General features: G+C 52.1%; 1 protein-coding gene across 1 annotated transcript; it reads right to left on the bottom strand.

Moving 5' to 3' along the window:
* Window positions 1-6: 6 nt before the first annotated feature.
* Window positions 7-19951, bottom strand: cplane1 (ciliogenesis and planar polarity effector 1). Its single transcript, XM_035535810.1, has 54 exons — window positions 19763-19951; window positions 19112-19338; window positions 18838-18973; window positions 18638-18757; window positions 18291-18523; window positions 18097-18203; window positions 17857-18013; window positions 17652-17755; window positions 17393-17575; window positions 16576-16816; window positions 16304-16462; window positions 15535-16214; window positions 15256-15446; window positions 14946-15026; window positions 14672-14836; window positions 14318-14500; window positions 13275-13503; window positions 13044-13156; window positions 12723-12940; window positions 12123-12287; window positions 11897-12032; window positions 11669-11778; window positions 11414-11575; window positions 11214-11337; window positions 10752-11076; window positions 9752-10628; window positions 9465-9619; window positions 8973-9160; window positions 8803-8858; window positions 8664-8722; window positions 8247-8309; window positions 7822-8014; window positions 7450-7740; window positions 6723-7331; window positions 6442-6608; window positions 6084-6153; window positions 5944-5992; window positions 5388-5522; window positions 5225-5296; window positions 4902-5026; window positions 4494-4731; window positions 4105-4355; window positions 3935-4025; window positions 3639-3827; window positions 3473-3508; window positions 3285-3318; window positions 2912-3190; window positions 2468-2627; window positions 2197-2252; window positions 1936-2073; window positions 1659-1819; window positions 1324-1419; window positions 1044-1207; window positions 7-793 (listed from the first exon to the last, which is right to left on the bottom strand). The coding sequence occupies exons 2-54, from the start codon at window positions 19190-19192 to the stop codon at window positions 674-676; spliced, it is 9525 nt and encodes a 3174-aa protein (XP_035391703.1). The 5' UTR covers window positions 19193-19338; window positions 19763-19951; the 3' UTR covers window positions 7-673.
* Between the last annotated feature and the right edge of the window lie 419 nt (window positions 19952-20370).

Below are 20370 nucleotides of genomic sequence, written 5' to 3'. Positions count from 1 at the left end.
CAGCATTTCCCGTTTATTGCCTTTCCAAAAATTTACAAAAGCCAACTCACTGCAGACTGAGACTCTGTATATATATTTTTCAGGAATAGAGTATGAATGCTTGTAAGAACGGGAGAACATACATTTCCACATACACTATACCTTTTAAACAATCAATATTTTATGCACATATTGACAAAAATGTATTTCAAATCATAGTAAACAAACTGCATTGCTTGAAATCCAGAAAGTATTTCTTTACTATTTTGTGTTTAAACCAGAGGTTCGAATTACTATAAAGTAAAGCAAATTATGTAATGTAGTGACATATCAAATAAATATTCCCACATTAAAACAGAAGTATAAAAGCTACAGTAAAATACATCTATGGATATCAAGTAATGCATATGTAAATTAATCTATGCATATCAAGTAAATACATTGTTGTTTTTTCGAATTGCCCAGATCTCTGATATCAAACATCCAGCATTTGACAAAGTTCCTGATATCTTTATCCTGTACATAGCTAGCCAAACAAACACACACACACACACACACACACACACACACACACACACACACACACAGAGAGTCAAGAAACGTACAGAAATCATCACAAACGACCAGTCACGGACAATGGTGAGGGTCACAGCTATTAACTCAGGCAAGGCGTGTCTGCACCCCCCTTCTTCTGTTACATCTCTTCTTCTCCAGCCACTATCTTCTCGATGGCTGCCCAGTCCAGTTTACTCAGCATACTACCAGTGCTTTGGGAGAGTGTGTCTAACTTGTCCCGGTCACCCTCCAGCAAGCTCTGGGCAAAACAAAAAAAGACAAACACGTCCATTATGAAGTAACCATGCCGCGCAAATGAGAGAGTTTGAGATTAATCAAATTATCAATCATATCAATATACTGATAATTAAAGACATACATACATGAGTAGCAAATCAATAGCAAATGGAAACTATTATTATTTATTATTATTATTTATTTATTATTATTATTATTATTATCGACAACACTTTGTGCCAGATTTGTGCCTGGAGGTAACGGCTTCATACCCGTCCCTGGTCTTTGCTGTCTAGTCCCAGAATTCTGCGGATCTCGAGAGGAATGTCCCACGGACTCACCACCTCCCTCTTCTCCACGTCATCCAAACATGGTGGCTCGCGGTGCCCCGCACTCTGCTGCTCCGCTGGCAGTCTGCTCAGACTTGTTTTGGGCCCTGCGCATTGTGAAGGGGAAAGAAGAAAATCATAGCAGTAGCAGCTGCACCCCTCAGATTACCAAGCGGAAGGTAGCGGACCAGTTCAGCACGATCGTGTCTGAAGGAAGGCTTACGTGGAGCGGCCGTCTTTATCCTGGGTCTGGCCCTCTCGTCACTCAGCATTCCTCGCCGCGTGACCTGGGACAGCCGATCCCCGGGAAGAGCCCTCACTGGTTCAAGAAGGGAAAACAAAAAAAAAGTAGACTAGTTTGACCTTCTTTTAATATCAAAGTTTCATAGTTCCACCGTTACGAATATCAAATCAAATGTATTTATTTATATAGCGTTTTACAACAGATGTTGTCACAAAGCAGCTTTACAAATGTCCCAAAGCCGCAAACCCCACACAGCACTAATGAGCAAAAGTTGACGATAATTGAGTATATCAAGAGTTGAAGGGAGGGAGAACCGGGTCTGTGGAGTCCCAGTCTGGTGCTGAGGGTGGCAGGTGGGTGCGAGGCAGGTCTCTTCTGCAGCACCAACGTCCTTCCGAGAGGCGCGGCGGCGCGCGCTCGGCCTCTTCGGCTAGGGGGCGTAGTCTTCCTCTTCTCCGCAGACAGGCTCCGACTCCTGGAACAAAAAACAGCTCATTGGTGTGGTCGAGCTCCCGCACGTTCACGCCCGAGGGAGCGTGTCATGCAGAGACACCAGTGGGCGCAGAGCCTCGGGACAGAGCATGTGCCCACCTGGGCCTGGAGTCGCGGGACAGAGGCGGGGCACCGGCGCTGGAGGCGGGGCGGAGGGAGTGCGGGGCGGAGAGCAGGTCTGTGATCAGGTTGCAAGCCTCGTGGGCCCTCTGAGAGTGGTGCCTCAGTAGAACCTGCCTGGGAGCACAGGGAGTCACGTGAGGTCAACGCCCCCTGGGCTGAGGGGTCAGCATGCACATTAAGGTCACACTCCAGCTAGGGAGAGTGTGTAAAATATACATTTACACAAAAAAAACTTACTTGTCTCTCTCCTCTTTGATTTTCTTGTTGATCGTCAGGTCTCTAGAGGACGGCTTCTGCATTTTAGCCAAAACAAAAACATATAATAATTGCAAAGATAAAAATAAGAAGAATGTTGTTGTTTATTATTGTTGTTGTTATTTTTAATACTACTACTACTAATAATAATAATAGTAATAATATTAGATGCATTAGGTACAGAAAAAAAAAAACACTGCCAATAACATTTCAACATTTCAGTCTCTTGAGCGGTAAAGAGGAGGTGCACCACCGAGAAGGGCGGGGCGAAGGGTAGGCGCTCCAGCTGTCGCTTCTCCTCCCTCTGCCTGTGGTACTCCACCAGTCTCTCCCTCTGCCTCCTCCTCATCCAGGCACGGAGCTCCTTCCTCTCCTGCTCCACCATGCCTCTCCTCTGCCGCTCCTCACGCCTGCTGCTCCCCGCCACAGGGGCGGGAAAACATTTTTAATTGGCTTTCTGTCATTCTCCCTTCTCTGTTGTTTACTTTTAATCATACTATTTAATTGGTCATTTACCAATCGTTAAGTTAATTGAAGTAAAAAAAAAAAAAAAAAAAAAAAAAAAAAAACACATCTATGCCAATCAATCGGTTAAGCCTAACCAGCATTACAAAGGACGTCTCGCCACAGTTGGTCCTCGGTAACGTTCACTCATTTCCCGCCACAATAGGCGAAGCAACTTGCTCTCGGACCGCACCTGTCCGGCCTGGCCGCAGAGGGGGAGGGGCGCAGCTCCGAGGGTGAGAGGGCTCCCTCCCTCACAAGCTCCGCCAAGATGTCTGCCACATCACTCAGCCCCGTCACGGCCCAAGCGTCGTCAGTCCGTCTGGTGAGAAAGATCAGGCGTAGATCGAGACGAGTAACACAAACGCGCAAAGTGATAGAACTCAGTGGTTCAGGTATTTGACTAGTAACCAGAAGTTTGCCGGTCAAAGTCCCACCACCGCCGAGTTGCCGGTGTCGGGCCCCTGAGCAAGACCCTCAACTTTCAGTTGCCCAAGTTGTATTCAGTCATTTTGGATAAAAAGCGTGAGCTAAATGCTGTAAATCTTGTATTAATTGATACTTACGTGGCAGAATTCTCCATGAAAGGTTCGCTCAGTTCTGCATGACAATCACAAACTTGTCAGAGAATATTTGATATAGTGACAGAACATGTATTCACCAGCGAAGAAAAATCAACAGCTGTGTGTGTGACTTGGTAACAGAAGGACGAACCCAACACTGAGAATCGGAGGGCTGTACACAGGTCATTTACCTTGGCTGTCATCCCAGGGACGCTGCTCTGGTTTCACTTTAAAAAAAAAAAAAGGGTCAGGTTTAGCACTGATGTCACACATGCTAGCGTGACTTTACAAACGCATCGGATTTCCGCTCCTGAAGTCAGTTATCAACTGGCAGTGGTACAGCAATCGAGAGCGTACCCGTAGGAGCGGCGTAGGGTTGGCGGGCCAAGCTCCGCGCCGACGCTACGGCTAGAGAAGGGCGCCCCCTCAGGCCTGGAGTAGCGTCTGCTTTCGGCGTGGAGGAGAAAACCCCTCCCTGTCTCGGCTCTCCCATGTCCTCCCTCACGTTGCCCAGCTCGTGACACACCGCGTGTCTGGAACTCTCCGCTGTCCGGAACAGTTCCAGATATGTTACCGTTTCCAATATTTACGGTCCCCAAGGATGCTTGTCAAGGAATAAATTGGACACAACAGTGTAAATTCTTCTAAACAACCTTCCTCAATGAGGCCGAGTGCACTGGAATGAGGCTGAGGATCGTCGCTGCTCATGACCACAGGAGCCAAAGTCTCTATGGTGCTCACCAGCTGTAACAGCACACAAACACCATTAAGAAGTAACACACCACAGTAACACCCCAGTGATGCACGCCCATTGGCCGCTCACCAGCCTGGTGTTGGCGAACTCTCTGTCCATGTGGTCGGCGATGCTTTGTAGGGCGGCCAGCCGGGCATCCAGCTCGGACAGATGAGCAGAGACACGGCCGTGGGACGACGAGGCGTGCTCTACGAAGTGGCGGGCTGGTTCGACCTCGTCCGGGGCCCTCCCGCCTGTCTGCGCCCGGGTGCCAAGCGAGTCACCGCCGGCCCCAGAGACAGAAGGCACGACCGTGGAGTGAGAGGCTGTCGCCAAGCGATCTGGAGGAGTTGGAACATAGCAAGGGACAGAAAACGGATGATAACGACATGCGAAATTCTGAAGCTAGATGGAGTTTCTGTTTACGAATCACTGCCAGGTCGGGAGTAGTTGCGAAGCTCTGGGAAAGGAAATGTTACCGAGGACTTCATCAGTCCGATCTGCAGTACTGAGGTCGGGGCAGGGGTCGACCTCTGGCTCGGTCGGGGCAGGGTTGGTCACGGAAGCTGCCAGAAGGTGAAGCAGGGCAGACGTAGGTGGAGGGTCGGAGATGGTGTGGGCAGGAAACGGGGCATGGGGTGGGGCAGGAGGCAAGTCTTGAAATAGCGCATCATCCTCCAGATCCACCACACTGATGAACCTCCGGCCAACTGCAGTCTTTAAGAGACAGTTACGAATGCCAAGCAGTGACCAATGACAGCACTGCACAGTTGAATATCAGATTAAGATTATTTTAGGATTACATTATTAACAATTATTAAATAATTTCTTCAAGTTTCTGTGAATGTTTATGGTTGCTTTTACCGTAATCTACGGTCTTGGCTTACCGTCAGGGCGTTAGGCTCCGCATGTCTGGAGCCACCCTGCTGATCCAGAGGGTCGTTCCCAGGAAACAGGAGGTTCAGGAACTCATCAGGCGGGACTACCGGAGCCACCATGCCCTGTCCGTCATCTACGCAGGCCAGAGAAACAGAGCTGGAAACCAGTCATGCCTTCCGCTAGTGACATGGCTGACAGCTCTCATTTACAACAACGGAATTACAGTGCAGTCCGGAAGTAACTGAATAACTGCTTAACGCGGATGAAGCGTTCCCTCTCACAGAGTCCTGTCTGAAGCGAGAGATGAGGGAGACGCTGTCGGAGAACTTACGAGCAGCTGCAGGGTCAAGGGTCACAGGAAGCTGAGCTGTGACGGCCTTATCGGTGACGCTGCGGGGCGGGTCTGTGGGCGAGAGAAAGGCACCAGAAGCATCACCAAAGCCCCATGTGCTCGAGCGGGCAACGAGTCAACCCAGACGGGCAGGATCACGCACCAGGGTCAGTGTTGGTGCCGGCGTCCTGGATTTCAGGAGGCTGTTTGTGTGTGGCGGCAAAAGCGTGAAGCTCGGCCGACGTGGAATGGGCTGCGGCCAGAAGCCTCTGCCCGGTCAGCATGGAGTCGAAGGAACCTGAGCGACGACAGAAAGCGTGGCGTCTGAATTCCTGGAGACGGCTGTATGCACGCCGACCAACAACAGCTCAAGGAACAGTTCACTCAGAAATGTTAACTTGCTTAATAAATATCTTTAAAAAATGATAATTAGGGGGCAGTGGTAGCTCAATTGCTCGTCGTACTCAGTCAGTCGCTTCGGATAAAAGTGCCAGCTAAATGCCGTAACGTAAATCTCATCAGTGGTAGTAAATAGACATTAAGGCATTAGCAACATTAGAATTTGGGGTCTGGACAGCACTTAAATCTTATTCACGGCTAAAAGAAAATTCTGGATACAAGAAATGTGATGAATAAGATAACCTCTCTTGGTTGGTACAATCATCTCTTCATAGCAGTGGCCTTTTGCATTAGGCCACTGTATTTGTGAGCACACTCACCTAAAGGAAAGACAAAGTCATCGTCCACAGTAGGTCCTTCATCTTCAGGCTGCAGAGAGATTAAAGTTATTCCATTAACGATAAAGGCCTGTGAATGCCACCCAAGCTACGTTCATGAGGTGGTCTACTAATGCCAGCACCTGCAAGGGGAGGATGATGGAGTCCTCGGGTCTGAAGGAAACTCCTCCTTTCTGGTCTCTCCTTTTCAGCCTGAGGACCAAACATTAGAAATGCTTCAAAACAAGGAGGTCAGGACAGCAGGCATTCACAGTGCGGTCAGTGTGAGGGTCGCAGAACATGAGGGAACCTTATAAGAAGGACTCTTCTTCGTATGGAAAATATGACTCTAACCCTAGAATGGGTTTAAACGCACTGGCGTAGGGGAAGGTCACACAGGGCTGTCAGGGAATGGGGGCAAGAAATACTAATAAATCTAAAAACTGGGTTCACACTGCCTCTTGAAGAGTGGTCCCAGGAGCAGAGAGCTGGTTTGGGTACCTCTTGTTGGAGGGAGCGGACGTGGTGTCGCTCCGCGTGCCTCCGTCTGCCGTGAGGAGCCGGAGCCTGTGTTCCGCTCCCCGCCCCGCCGCTGCGGCCCGGGCCCTGAGCTCCTCCAGGGGGAGCAGGCGAGGAGCCCTGGCGGGAGGTGCGCCGTACCGCAAGCCCTGCGACGCGACGCAAAAACGCAACCAGTCGCAGTCGTGTTTACATAGGCGGAGCGCTGTCTGGTTTCGGGGGGGTTTGTAAATGTGTCCGGGGTGGGCTGTGGAACAGCTTACCGCACTTGGTGGTTCGGGCTCAGCGCTCAGCAGCTGGAGACCTACAGCCACGGGGCCCGGCGTGGGGTGCCTCCCCGGGGCAGCGAGGGGGAGACGGGGCAGCTGGACAGGGCAGGCCTGGGCGGCAGGGGGACATCGCAGCAGAGGAAGCCCCACGGCGGTCACCGCTGTGTGGGGAGCGGGAGGTAGGCGGACAGCGACTCCTCCGGTTCCCCTATTCGATGGTGCCTCCCGGACGGGGGGCTGAGCTTGTGTGGCGTACTGGTTACGATTCAGGTGCCGTGGAGGTGCTGTGGGGTCAGCGGGCACGTGCTGACTGAGGTTAAGGAGGCGGGGGGCGGGACCCCACGCCTCTCTTACTGGAGCAGGCGGAGGGGGGCGCAGCAGAGTTGGCTGGGGCATGGACAGGTGGAGAAGCCGGAGCCCCCGCGATACCGGAACAGTCCTCCCAAGGAGGGGGAAAATGGTGCGGTCCTGAGACCTGCCACTAGGGGGCTCCTGCAGAAGAACACGATTTTCCACAGTGGGGAGAAGCCCACGGGAAGCAGCAGTGAATCCTTCTGCCTGATCTTTGGACCAGTGTGAAGAAATGACCAGCTGCTGAATTTCCTAGGTCATCAAAAACAAAAAGTACACATTTGAAATCATTAGACAAAAAACTTCTCCAATGACTTTTATTTTGTGTGATTTTAGAAATGGCTTCATATCCAGGAAAGGTCCTTTTTACCCGAGTGTCGACTCCTGAATGAACTGGACTACTCCTTTCTTCACCAGGTTCCTCTTCTCTGCTGGGCACCTGCTGACCGGCAGGCCGGGATCTCCTACTCTTGGGCCCAGAAGCAGACGTGGGCCTGTCCATGTTCTCGGGCACCGTGTCCTGGGAGACCTGGGCAGGGCTAGCTGGGGGCACCACAGACCCGCTGGGCTGCGTCAGCAGGGGGTTGCCCTGGGTAAGGGGCAGGTTGGCAAAAGAGGCTCCCACCACTTGCATAAGACTCATGAAGTTGATCTGCTGCAGCTAAAATGTAAGGGGAAAAAAAATGTAGAATACAAGAAGCATTACCAAAAAACTGAATTTCCAGATCCATTTTACACACACCTGCACTAATCTGAAAAGCTCATCGTGGAGAAGCTGTCTGACGGGGTCAGGGTGTGTTCCTGCTCCATTCTGGGGCAGAGCCCCGGTGGGGGGCCGGCTGGCTGGAGTTGCCCCAGCCAGAGGGTCTGGCCCGGGAGCACAGTGCTGCTGCATCTGCAGAACGGACGCTGGTTCTGGAGCACCACAGACAGGACTGCATGAGAAGGAGAAAAAAAACACATGCAAAGCATTTGGACTCGGCAGCACTACAGACACTGGCAGATGAGCTGAAATGAGGTTGGAGCAGAATGACAGTTTCAAAACCCTCCAAAGTTCAAACAGGAGCCTGTGACAGCGTGGGAGTGAGAGCGAGTGTGCGGTGGTAAAGGGACCCTCGAGGGGAATGCGTGACCTGGTACTCAAACTTGGGCGTCTGCTTCACTTGCCTGCACGCCGTTTCCTTAATAGATTTTTCAGGTCCACCCTTTAGCGTAGTTCCTTCCTCAGAACTGTAACAGAGAATCTTCAGATTAGCCCTCAACATCTTAAATATAAACTAAAGAAACAATCCCACTGGCTTTATTTACAGAAGAACCTTAGCCATGCTCAGATCATGTACTAGATAAATCCAGTGCAGATTCTAGTGATCTACCAACTTAAACCTGAGAATGGGCTGGGCGTGGCCCAAATATTCCAACGAGCATGTTTGATTGACAGCTCAGAGATCCACAGCCTGCTATGCTACTCCAGCAGGAGGACCAGAGTACATGCATGAACCTTTTGAGGAGAGTGCAGGAACACAGTGTGCGATATGGGCTTTAAAATATATAAAAATGTTTATTCTGATCTTAGAATGAACTCACATAGTTTCAGAGGAGTCATCATCCGTCCCTGGGCCTTCTAAATCTGACAGTGTCAAAGTCTGTGGAAAGACACAATGCTGGATTCAGATCCAGGTGCACGTAAACTGGTACAGCAGTACTGGTATGAAGTTCTTTTTACCTTGTCTCTGGGTCCACTCAGTGTTCTGCTGTGGGTCTGCTGTGTGCTGCTGTCACCTGAAAAACACCAAACACGAGGCTCCTTGCTAGTATGTCCTCTAAAAAACTAAATAAGACCATTGCTAGTGAAGCAGAAATTACACATCCTCAGCAACATGCTGGAGTTCCTACCCTCCGAATCAGCCAGTGGGAGTAGCTTATTCTCTCGTGTAGCATCCTCTTCTTCAACGTCTGGGTCAGAGGTCACATCCTTGTGCCCAGAAAAGCTAGCTTCACCACCCAGGTCAGAGGTCACGCCCTTGTGCCCGGGCAGGCTAGGGTCGTTGTGTTCTTCCTGAACCTCCTCTGGCTCACACGCCCTGCAGAATGAAGCGGTTCTGTAAAATAAACTCTCCTCGGATAAGCGCTGCTCGTGATCAGCGGAACACAGGCACAATCCGAGCCAAAAGGTGACGGCTTCGGAACACACAACCCACAGTGGGCAAGGCCAAAGGCACACTCCTCAGTCAGACTTTTAACATGAAAATTCAAACAGGGAAGGAAAAGACCCATGAAGTTTATTATTATTATACAAAAATATGTGCTTCAAATGGCTGGATGCTTATACGAAAGTTGTCCATCTCTTCCACTTATCTACGGTTAAATGAAGCAGTGTGTACTCACGGTGAGCTGGGTCCATGCTGGAGGTCCAGGTCAGGAATGGTGATGGGTGTGCCCGCTGAGGCGGGGTAGCCTGTGTCCAGACTGCTCTCTCGGTCCCTCGTCCAGCCCGGCTGTGGCTGCAGGACAGGGGCCACGGTGAGCTCCCTGTGGGGGACCTGGCCCAGACGCAAGACCTTGTTCCAGTGAAGGCTAACAAACCACCATGACAGGAAATCTGGCAAACCAACTACAAATCTATACCGAAGGTCATATATAAATTCACTATTCTCTCCCAAATATGAACTCACTTGAATCTGGTCGTAGTGCCTGTCGATTCCCAGCAGGGCGGCCGTATACCTCAGCTCCAGGAGCCTCAGAGCAGACAGCACAGCAGGGGCCGAAGCTTTAGCCCTGATGACCACAGGCTCGCCGGCGCCCTCTGGCTTCTTCCTGAGGGGTTGCGTGAGGAGAACGCTTCTGTCCGCCCAGCGCAGCATCCATTCCAGCAACCGGGCCAGCCGGGGGAACTGGGCCTCCAGTCTGGAGTCCAGCCCCAGCTGCAGCTCCACGTCAGGTTGCAGGACGGTCTTAAAGGGCCAGCGTTCAGTTTGCAAGGACCACGGGAGCGGGTCCCGAACGGGGTTGGCTTCCACGTTCGCTGTGCGGCCTTCGAGGGGAGCGTCTCCCGGCGCAAGGCCGCCCTGCTGTCGGAGGCCGAACAAGCCCGGCCGTTTCCCAGGCACGGCGCCGGTGCGAGTCGGAGCTGGAGACAGGACGGGCCCGACGGACGTGGGAGGCTCGGGAGACTCCAGCAACGTGCGGAAGCAGCGGCCGGCGCGGAACACGGGGAGCCGTGCGCCTCGTCTCTGGCCGGCCTGGCGGCGCCGGAGTGTGCTCAGCACGTCAAAGGCGTCGGAGTGAAGCTCTCTTTGACACAGCTGGGACGAGAAGCCGCTCAGCAGTGGCAGCTCCGCCTCCTCCACATCCAGGCCATCCTTCTCTAGCACGTAGCTGAGGAAGAGCTCCAGAAAGCGGGGGTACTCCTCATCCTCCAGCTCGAACCGCCACGTGCCCACAGTGGGCAGGCAGGGACCTCTGTCCTCCCCCTGCTCCGTAACGGACACCCTGCGTCCTCCCTCGTTCACAGACTTCAGGCTTACGCCCACTCTTCTCTCGTCTTTTGACCTACAGAACGTGTGCAAAGGTCAAAACTACCTGGGGCTGGTCATACAAACATTAAAAATCAAAGCAGGTTCTTCATGTTGCCTTAAAACACAAGCATGACTGAGGTGTAACGGTAATGAGTACTTGTGATGAGGCCTTGACTGTGGGTCTGGAGAACGAGACTCAGATGGCGTGTCAGTGATGTCCCCCTCGCTGACTACCAGGGGGCGCTCGCCATCCGTCAGAGTGCTGGCGCTCAGGCTGCTGCCCAAGGAGAACCGGTTCAATATGGCGGCAGGATCTCCCCTGGTGTCTTCTTCCTCTGTCTCCCAGAGATGGCGCTCCAGAGGGGCCAGGCTCCGCGCCAGACGCCGCTCCTCCCGGAGTCGCTGGCGCCGCTGATCCTGGATCAGGACCATCATCGTCTCTCCCTCCTCTTCCTCACGCCCCACCCCTCTGGGTGGTGTGGCTATACATAAATAAACAGGACATACATAAAAATGTCTCCCATCTTCACAAAGACAGCCGCAAATGCCACTTCCCTGCGTAGTGCACTTCATAGGAAGCGAATTCAGATTCGTCCATAAAGCAACAACCGTGTTTGACCTGAGGCAGAAGTGTGAACAGAGCAGCGTCCCAATCTCTGCAGCAGTGAGCTGTACTTCTCCCGCAGGGGCACCCGCACGGACTCCTCCTCATCCGGAAACACCAGGGCCAGCGTCTCCGCCACCTGAAAGCAGGGGGGCGGTTTACGTGCCAGCCAGGACTACCCGATACGGAGCGCCGTGCGAGGGGAGGGACTTTACCGTCAGGCCGGGGGGCAGTTCGGCCACTAAGCTGAGGACCAGGTCCTGTAGCACCTCCTCCGCTGTAAGGAAGCGGGAGAACGGCAGCAAGCGACAGGCCCAGCGCAGGGCCTCCTCGCGCAACTCCGCCTGACGCAGGGCCTCCTCGTGCAGCTCCACAGCCTGCGGTACCATGGAGAAACCAAACAGCGTGTTGCCTGAACTCCTTCAGCGTAGCTTTAATCCGATTCAAGTTGACTCTTCTGTGTACTGTACCTGAAAGTCTTTTGACTTGTTCCTGGCATTCTGGTACCTCCTACAGGAGACGGTGAGCTGGTCACGAACGTGTAGCATCCAGCAGAGTCCACACAGCTCCCTGAAGCATACTGAGAAAGCACACACACCCACACACACACAAGGGCCAAATACACACCCTCAGAAACGCCTGATCAACTCATTTGGCTCTACATCTAGGGTATTCTTTTACAGACAAAGCATACGCACCTATGGTTTGTTTAGCAACGCTGTCCATGTCTCTGTTCCTGCCAGGCCCCGGGCGGAAAACCCCGTGCCCATTGGTGAACTTCTTTAACCCCTCGGGGAGAACGTCATCTTTCGATTCCACGTTCCCCCTCTTCACCTGTTGACACAAAAGAAGGCCGTGTGAAACCGGGGCGATAAGAACAGGCTGTCGCGCGAGTGGCGAAGGTGGGGCCGATGGAGGGTTCACCTTGCGGAACAGCAGACGGCAGCGCCGCAGGGCGTCCACGTACCAGCAGGCAGCGGGATGGGAGCAGCGGGACGCCCTGAGCAGGAGCAGCAGCCGCTGGAGCGCCGTTGCCACGCGGCAACGCGCCTCCCTCTCCACAGCCAGCAGCCCGCCTCCAGCGGAGTCCTGCGAGGAACGCAACGGGATTACACGACTGGAGTCCCCGCCCCGCCGTCGGGGTGTGGGATGTGGCTGGTTAGAAGAGGAGCAAGCACACTTTCAGGACAGGCCGGCTGACCACGGACATGATCTGGTGGCTTTATGGCCTCTGACCTCAGATGTGACTCATGTTGGAGGGCAGTGGCAGCTCAGTGGTTAAGGTACTGGACTAGTAATCAGAAACCTGTCGTTTTAAGCCCAACTGCTGCCAAGTTGCCACTGCTGGGCAGTGAGAGGTTTGGTCTTTTCCTACTGCCATCACCATACGGCAGCTGATCTCTTAGAACTTCATTTCCTGCCAGCTGTTGCCATCTTTCGTCAAACAACCCTGCGATATGAGCTAGACATGGGATACTACACCCACGCAAACCTGAACCATGAGCCTCCCTGGTTGCAGGGTACCTGCGTGTTCGGGGCGGGTTGGGGGCAGTAGAGAGGCGGTGCGGGGAGGTAGAACGCATGAGGCACCAGAGCGCGGAGCGCGGAGGCGCGCTCCTTGGCCGAGTCCAGCAGCTGGCCGAGGGGCCGGGAGACGACGTCCACCTCCGCCACGGCGGAGGCCTTCAGGATCTCCTGCACGGAGACGAGAAGCGCCTCCGCATCATCCGCGTCCACCGTATCTGAGCCAGACGGAGGAGAAAGGTGGTTAAAGTGTCTCCGTTTATACGAGTCAATCGGGAGCGCGGAAACGGAAGTGACTAAGGCATGACCGACTCCCAACACCTGGGTCATCTCTGCCACATCCAGACGTGCCGCCCATCAACGCCTCCAGCTGGACCTGGAAGATATGGCCGGGCCGCAGCTCGGCGGGCAGGTGCAGCTCACGCCATTTCAGCCTGCAACAAAGGACGACACCTCTTAACGCTAGAACGACTGACTCCGGATCAGGGCTGCCGGAGCCTGGTCCCCAGGGTGCGAGGGACATTTTCCAGGTGAGCCAGAGCAGACACGCACCTGCCGAAGTCATAGTGCTGCCTGCAGAAGACGCCGTACGCCAGGCCAAGGGAGGCGGCTGTCTTCCAGTCGCCCAGGCTCCAAGCCAGCCACACGGCCTCGGGCAGCAGGCCACCCAGGAGGAGAAGCTCCAGAGCGTAGTCCACCGTCCACACGCCGGAGAGCTGCTGTACTCGCACGGCACCCGCCGCCCGGCTCTGAGACAGGGCCACCACTCTCCGCCCGGGTGCTGCCGTGGTACATTCACATTTAGAAATCACAGCACCCAGGGCCCCTCTGTACTAGGATTAAGGATCGTTTCGCCATGAGGTGGCAAATAAGTCAAGAAACACCATCAAGGTAAAACTCCGTCAGCAGTCATTACACACACATCCAGTATGAATTTACCTGTGCGCCTCTTACAGCTATCTATCTATCTGAAGAAGACTCTTGGTGAGTAAGCGCAGTGTACTGTAGTAAGACGTAGAGGTTTTGCTTGCACAACTCATGAAGGACCTCTGTCTGAAACGTTCTGTTTCTCTCTGTGTGCTTTACTACAATTTTTAATCTCTCTCTCTTTCTCTCTATTTATCTAAAATGTGTGTCTGTGCGTGTGTGTGTGTGTGAAATCAATTCATATATAGCCCATCAACGTTCAGTGCATATTTTTGTTTTAGAGGCAAATTTAAGCATAAAACATTAGATGTCTGAGACTATGAAACACAGTTCAGTCAGGTATAAACTTTTGTCTGGTACTATGTATCTAAAATCTAAATTCTAAATGCACAAATTGGACTTGTATCTCACACAAAGAAACTACAGACTGCAATTCATCACAAGAAAAACAAACAAAAAAACATTCTCTGAATTATTCTTAGAGAATAGAAACATTTACATCTTCAAATTGTTCACTTATTCAGTTCAATTACAGTCCAAGAGTTGAGTTTAATGTTAACCATTTTAGGTTAATTTGGTGGGTCGTATGGTTGACACTGCTGGTCTAACTTTTCTACATGGACTCTGAGGGGAGCAGTAACGGTGGATCCCCCTGAGGTGTTACTCACCCGGAGGCAGGTGCAGAGGAGGCAGGACGTCCACGTTGTGTGGGGGCAAAATAACCAGGGGTTGGTTGGTGAAGTAGGAGGCCATGAACCGGCCCAAGGACTGCACCACCGCGCAGGCCGCCTCGCGGTTCACCCGCCACAGGAGCCGGCCGTCAAACGGACCCCCGTTCCCGGAAGAGGGCGCTGAGAACCGAGACGTCAACACACACGGGAGAGCGCACGGCTACGTCACACAGAGCCATGACGGAAGCGCGAGAACCAAGCTGCTCCCGTTTATACATCGGAAGCTTCTGAAAGATTACTGAATCGTGGCTTTACAGAAAACACGTGGGAATGCACGTAGCCGAACCTCACCGTGGGCTGCTGGGTCGTCTTCTGGCGCCATGCCGCTTTGCGACTGGAGCTGGAAGGCGAGGAGGTCACACATGGCCTGGGCCTCCCTCAGCTGATAGCAGAAGAGCCGGGTGAAGAGAAGAGCCAGGCAGTAGCGGGTCTCCAGGAAGCACGCGCGCGGACCAGCTGCTCAACACAGACAGATGGGTGTCTACGGCTTTGAACTGAAGGCTAGCCGAAGTGGTCACTGGGGTTTTTGTGACTGTGAGTAAGCGCGACATGGAGGGAAGCCTACCTCTCTCGCTCTCTGCCCACAGCTGGTCCCACCAAGCCTGGATACACTCGTGGTATTCGCCTAAAATAAAGTGCCGCTCACCTGGACACAGAGGAACACTGTCTCCCATTTTGGAATTCGCACACAACCAAAATGTTGCGCAGCTCAGAAAAAGGAGACTCAAGTACAAAGAGAAGTTTAAAATCTAAACAGAGCACTTGATCAAAAATAGCAGTGGGGTCTGGTCAAGGTGAACAACCAGTACACCTCTGATACCAAAGGCAATGTTATTAAAATTTGCATTTATGATATAAATCATAGAGTGAATAACCTGTTATGTCGTGGAGGGCATGACTTCGCTCCAGATGGTCTCCAGCTTTTTGAAGAACCTCCTGGATTTGAGAAATGATATTCGACATGTTCTCCAGCTCCTTGCTTTGGCTCGACGGGGCTCTGTGGCCGTATAACTCTGCCTGGTACTGTAACGCCTGCCTGTACAAGTTCCGCCATATTGCCACCAATCTGCAAAAAACAGATGAAAACACATGCATGTGCCACATTAGCAAGAACCACAATGCTGCTTCACCGAGCCTTCCAATGTCCAGGGTACCTCTTTGAAGGTCTGTTGAGCAGCAACAGATGTGATGTCCCAGCTTCAGACTCCTTGGCGTCCTGTAACAGCGGGACAAGGAACATGTCTGAGAGAGAGGGAGGGCGATCGCCCTGTGCCGGATGCGCCATTCTCTGAGGAAGACTGTAGCTCTGGTCCAGACTCTTAGAAACCTCCTGGAGGAGGAGAACAGTCTCCGCGAAGCTCCGAGAGGATCGAACACCGTCGGCGAGGGAGAGATGGGCAAAGCGCCCAGCGAGGTCCACGGCCACCCCGAGGCAGCTCCTGCCTCGCTCACTGGGAGAGTCCCAAGACAGGAAAGAGAGCAGCGTCCCGAGGAGGTCGAACACGCAAGACGCCTCGGCTCCTCCCCCGGGCCTGGCGATCCGGAGCAGGCGGGCCAGCTGGACGGCGCAGGAGATGGCCAGTCTCAGCAAGCGCCGTCTCTGATCCACAGCCCCGCCGAGAGACAGGCCGAGAGCCCAGGCAGTTAGCAGGCTCCGCCGCGCCGCGCCCAGCTCCTGCAGGGCGGTGGAGACGCCTTGGTCCGCGTCCTCCGGTTCAGACTGGGGATGGGCGTGAAGGGTGTCGAACATCGAGGCAAATTCCAACCTGCCCCCATGCTCCATCACCGCGGGCACGTACTGACCTTCATCCGAGTCCGAGCGGTCATCGTAACCCTGGAAGACCACAAGTTAAGTAAAATCCACAAAGCACGTCATTACGGCTACATGTGTAGAAAGGTCAAAACCGCAGGCAGCTGGCTGACCTGCACTCTATCAACAGTGGTTCTCAAGCTTCCTGTTCCCACTCCGTCTCGGAGAAACAGCGGTAGAGTAGACATTGTCGTATCCTGCTCTTTCAGGGCCGCCAGACTCGCCGTGAACTTCAGAGAGGACATGGACTCCAGCTTGGGCCTGACCTGGGGCTGATCGACGATACACACCGATACGCAAAATAACATACTGTTTGGATCAAACTCTAATTACAGTACTGAAACTCTTAGTTGTCGCTTTGCGCCAGGGCCCCCGCCCAACCCACCTGCTCTGACCCCAGTACCGCACGCGCCCTCTCCAGACCCCGGGCCGTATCCAGCAGGAGGTGGCTCAGAAGGGCCACGGCGGAGGGCCGGGCGGGCACCTTCAGCACGGTTGCCATGTAGCCGTCTGACACGATGAGGCAGGGCAGACGTGGGTGCCAGGTGACCGAATAGCGCTGCCTCATGGTGTCACGGAGGGATGCGCCGGAGCTGGAGCAGGCGTCGTCTGGCGCCACCGGAGGTCTGTCAGGAGCGAAGAACGCCACACCAAACAAAAAGTAAATAATATAGAAAAGGCTTTTCTTGGGAGTTGGTACGCACGAATAACAGTTAAGAGATCCCACACTGGTTATAGTGAAATGGAGAAATGAACTGATATGCCTTCTCAAACCAGCATGACAACGTGTGACAGAGCACAAGGCAGAAAGTGCAGACTAGAGATGGAGGAAAAGAAGAGACGGAGCATGGAGAAAGGTTTACAAAGGTTTACAAAGGTTTACAAAAAACCACCTCGCTGCAAAGAGAATGGGCTTAACGGACCTGAATGAAGGAACTCCAAAGCACTAATAATGCACTGTGACAAACGTTTATATCAGTTCAAAATGTATCAATACATTTCTAGAAATTTGACATCAAGCACAATGACAACATCCTGTTACCAAGTCTGCTTTTGATAACAAATATAGCTGCAAATGTGCGTAGCCTACTTTTTCCATGCTAAATACGATTTAGAAAGAAATGTGCTTTGCATAGCATACACGATCAGACCTCATCACTGCCGATGTGTCCCACAAGGACCATCTCACGGATTCCACTCGCCTGTAAGTGACTAGTGGGTGAAGAGGCAGGAAGTGTGCAGGGCCAAACTCAACGTCACACCCGGTGGTGGAGAGCGAGACCAGTCCGCCCAGTCGGGCCAGCATCAGGAGAGAGCCTCGCTTCAGGACGCAGGCCAGATAAAGGCCCTCAGGGGTCCAGCTGGCGCTGCTCACCCAGTATGACCTGCGGGCATCGGCTGTTAATGGGGCTGGGGGATACAGCGCCGGGGTGTGAAACATGCTGGCAGGCTCACACTCACCTCAGATACTTGCGCGGGATAGAGAGACTCTTACTACCACATCCTCCCAGCAGGCTGGTTACAGTCACAAAGTTCTGGAGGCTTATAAACAATGCCTGAGTAGCCTGTAAGGCATATGGGCAGAATGAGTTGGCAAGCATAAATATAGCAAAGAAGCCTTTTTTGATAAAATAATCTACAACGGTCTGTGACCAGTTTAAATTACCCTCGGATCTTTCTGGTTAAGGATTACTGCTAATAGTTGTCCATCCGGTGAGAATGCCGGTACCAGCGCCCCTCTAGATTCCACAGGCTGGCACGGAGGCATGAGGTCACCGAGTGGGTAAGACTTAGTGACCCACTGTACACTGTACCCTTCCGAACTGGAACAAACAGAGACCTTACACCAAATGCACTTTTCACCAGCAAAAACACTGCCACTTTCCATAGGCATTAGGAATCAAACCTGAGCGTGCTCTCCCGAGGCTCCTCCCAGTGCATCATCAGGAAGGTGACAGTGAGATGTTCCCCACTGATGAAGACAAAAGCACTCAGGCACACGTCGCCTACAGCCTGAACGAGAGCACAGGACCAAGAACTGAGGCAGGAAGTCACTTGAACAGTCCGTGGGGATAACGAAACGGCCTGAGTTGTCCTCACCTGACTCTGCACAAACACGCAGTGCAGTGATGCCTCTTTGTTTTTGGCCGAGGGCAGCTGCGCATTTTCCGAGGATACTATCTGACTCCAGCGTCCCCTGATGGTGCCGTCTCGCAGGCTGTAAAGTTCCTTAGGTGCCAGGCATTCCCAGAGGAAAACCTGCCCTGTGACAGTGACCAGGAGAACTCTCTTTCCATCCCCTGAGACCAGCAGAGAGAGATGCAGGGAAGTGGCTGTACATGCAAGGGACAAGACTAGATCAGAAAGAAATGTTTATCTGCAGCCCAGATAAAAAGCTTACTTTGACCATTAAAACATCCACACTAGACCACACAGGCTACACAGACCTTTACATAAAGACACTAGCTCATACACTGCAGGCACAGACGTGACCGTCTTTAATGAGTCCTTGTCTCTGTTCCACAAAAATAGCTCGCCAGAGACCAGTATTCCAGCCAACCACATTCCTATGCAAAGAGAGGCACAGAGCAAATGAGACACTTCAGCAGATCACAAATGCTGGGGAATATTTGGGCTCCATGCTCACCGTTCTGAGAGCCGGACATCGTGACCACTCTTGGCAACAAGGGTTGAAGTTTTGGCGTCTTCCTTTTGGTCTGTCCTGTTACCAAATTGATTTCACTTATGCGAGTGTCATCCAAAAGAAAGACCCCTTCCTTCTCCTAAAATGAAGTCTTTAATTAATGGCTGTATTTGTGTTTTTTAGAGAAATAAGAATTGGCAGGCATATGAAATTATTTGAATCCCAAAGCACTATCAGCTCTCTCAGGTGAAAGCTCAGCTGCAGTTAAACTGACAACCTTTCCAAGCCAGCAGAATCGCGGCCAAGGTTTTCTTCGCCTGATGCTGGAGGACAGCAAGACTTCAAACTTTATTTCCATGTTTGGCGTCAATGTAGAATCTCGGATGGTGTTTATATTTCCTACATTCTTTGGATTTTAAATCGGTTCCATCCATGTTTGGGCATATTGATCCAGTCGTTAGCTAACGAGCTAACCGTGTAGCTAGTTGAATCCTCGATAGCTGTCTGAAATTCAAGATGATCTGTAGCATTAGCGGTGCAGTAGTAAAACTACTGAGCACGCAAGGTAGCTACCCACCCTTCTAACTACCCACCCTGCTAGCTACGCACCCTTCTAACTACCCACCCTGCTAGCTACCGACCCTTCTAACTACCCACCCTGCTAGCTACGCACCCTTCTAACTACCCACCCTGCTAACTACTCACCCTGCTAACTATTCACCCAGCTAACTACTCTACTAGCTACCCTCTCAGATAACTACCCTGCTAACTACCCTCCCGCCTAGCTACCCACCCAGTTAACTACCCTGCTAACTACCCAGCCTGCAAGCTAGTGCGAGATGTTAGCCTTAGCATCTGGGAAGCTTTGGCATGTTAGCTAGCTAGCTATTTTATCTTAATAGAAACAGAGAATTTAATTTTTATAAACCTTTAATCTCAGTACTTATACATCGACTGTCTGTTTTCCTCTTCATGACATAATCTTACTATTACTGGATAATCCAAAAACAAGCGGAGTTTGCGTTTGTTTACAGTCCGCGGCAGTTTTTCGAATCTCCCTCCACTTCCGGACTAGCTCGTTCCCATGACACCCGTTTCGTTGCCATGGCACCGGACTCGCGTCTTTCATCAGTACCGTAGATCGTAGACCTGCCGCACCTTCCACGCTTGTACCGCTAACAGGTCGCTGTGATGCTTGTACACACTAGGTGTAAAAGGACATTTTGTTTTAGTTATATAACCATAAATCCTAAATCCGTACAATGCACTGACTGTACACTTATTTATTATCTGAAAATTAGGTGATATGGGCAAAAAAGGTTTAATAATTTAAGATTATTAGTCACACTGTTTTTATTCCATTGTAAGGGCATGGTTATGGAGACCATTTCAAGCCTGTACAATGTCTCTTACATGCTGTGCATATGATGAATACAAGACTTTTCATAATTGTTTTTGACATGGTATTGTGTGTATTTCGCTTTCTGCAAAAGTCCAGCTCTCAGGTGACCTGGCACCATCCTATGTATTAACTTC

This window comes from Electrophorus electricus, chromosome 17 (genome assembly GCF_013358815.1).
Source record: "Electrophorus electricus isolate fEleEle1 chromosome 17, fEleEle1.pri, whole genome shotgun sequence".
NCBI classification, from domain to species: domain Eukaryota; kingdom Metazoa; phylum Chordata; class Actinopteri; order Gymnotiformes; family Gymnotidae; genus Electrophorus; species Electrophorus electricus.
This window is presented reverse-complemented; position numbering and strand designations above follow the sequence as displayed.

Excerpts from the sequence above, each read along its gene's own strand:
- cplane1 (XM_035535810.1), bottom strand. The coding sequence starts at position 19,192 with ATGGAAATAAAGTTTGAAGTCTTGCTGTCCTCCAGCATCAGGCGAAGA. Across the intron at positions 14,501-14,671 it reads AGACGACCCAGCAGCCCACG|CGCCCTCTTCCGGGAACGGG; the intron begins GTGAGGTTCGGC and ends CTCGGTTCTCAG. Across the intron at positions 3,828-3,934 it reads ACTCGGCCTCATTGAGGAAG|CGGAGAGTTCCAGACACGCG; the intron begins GTTGTTTAGAAG and ends TGTTCCGGACAG.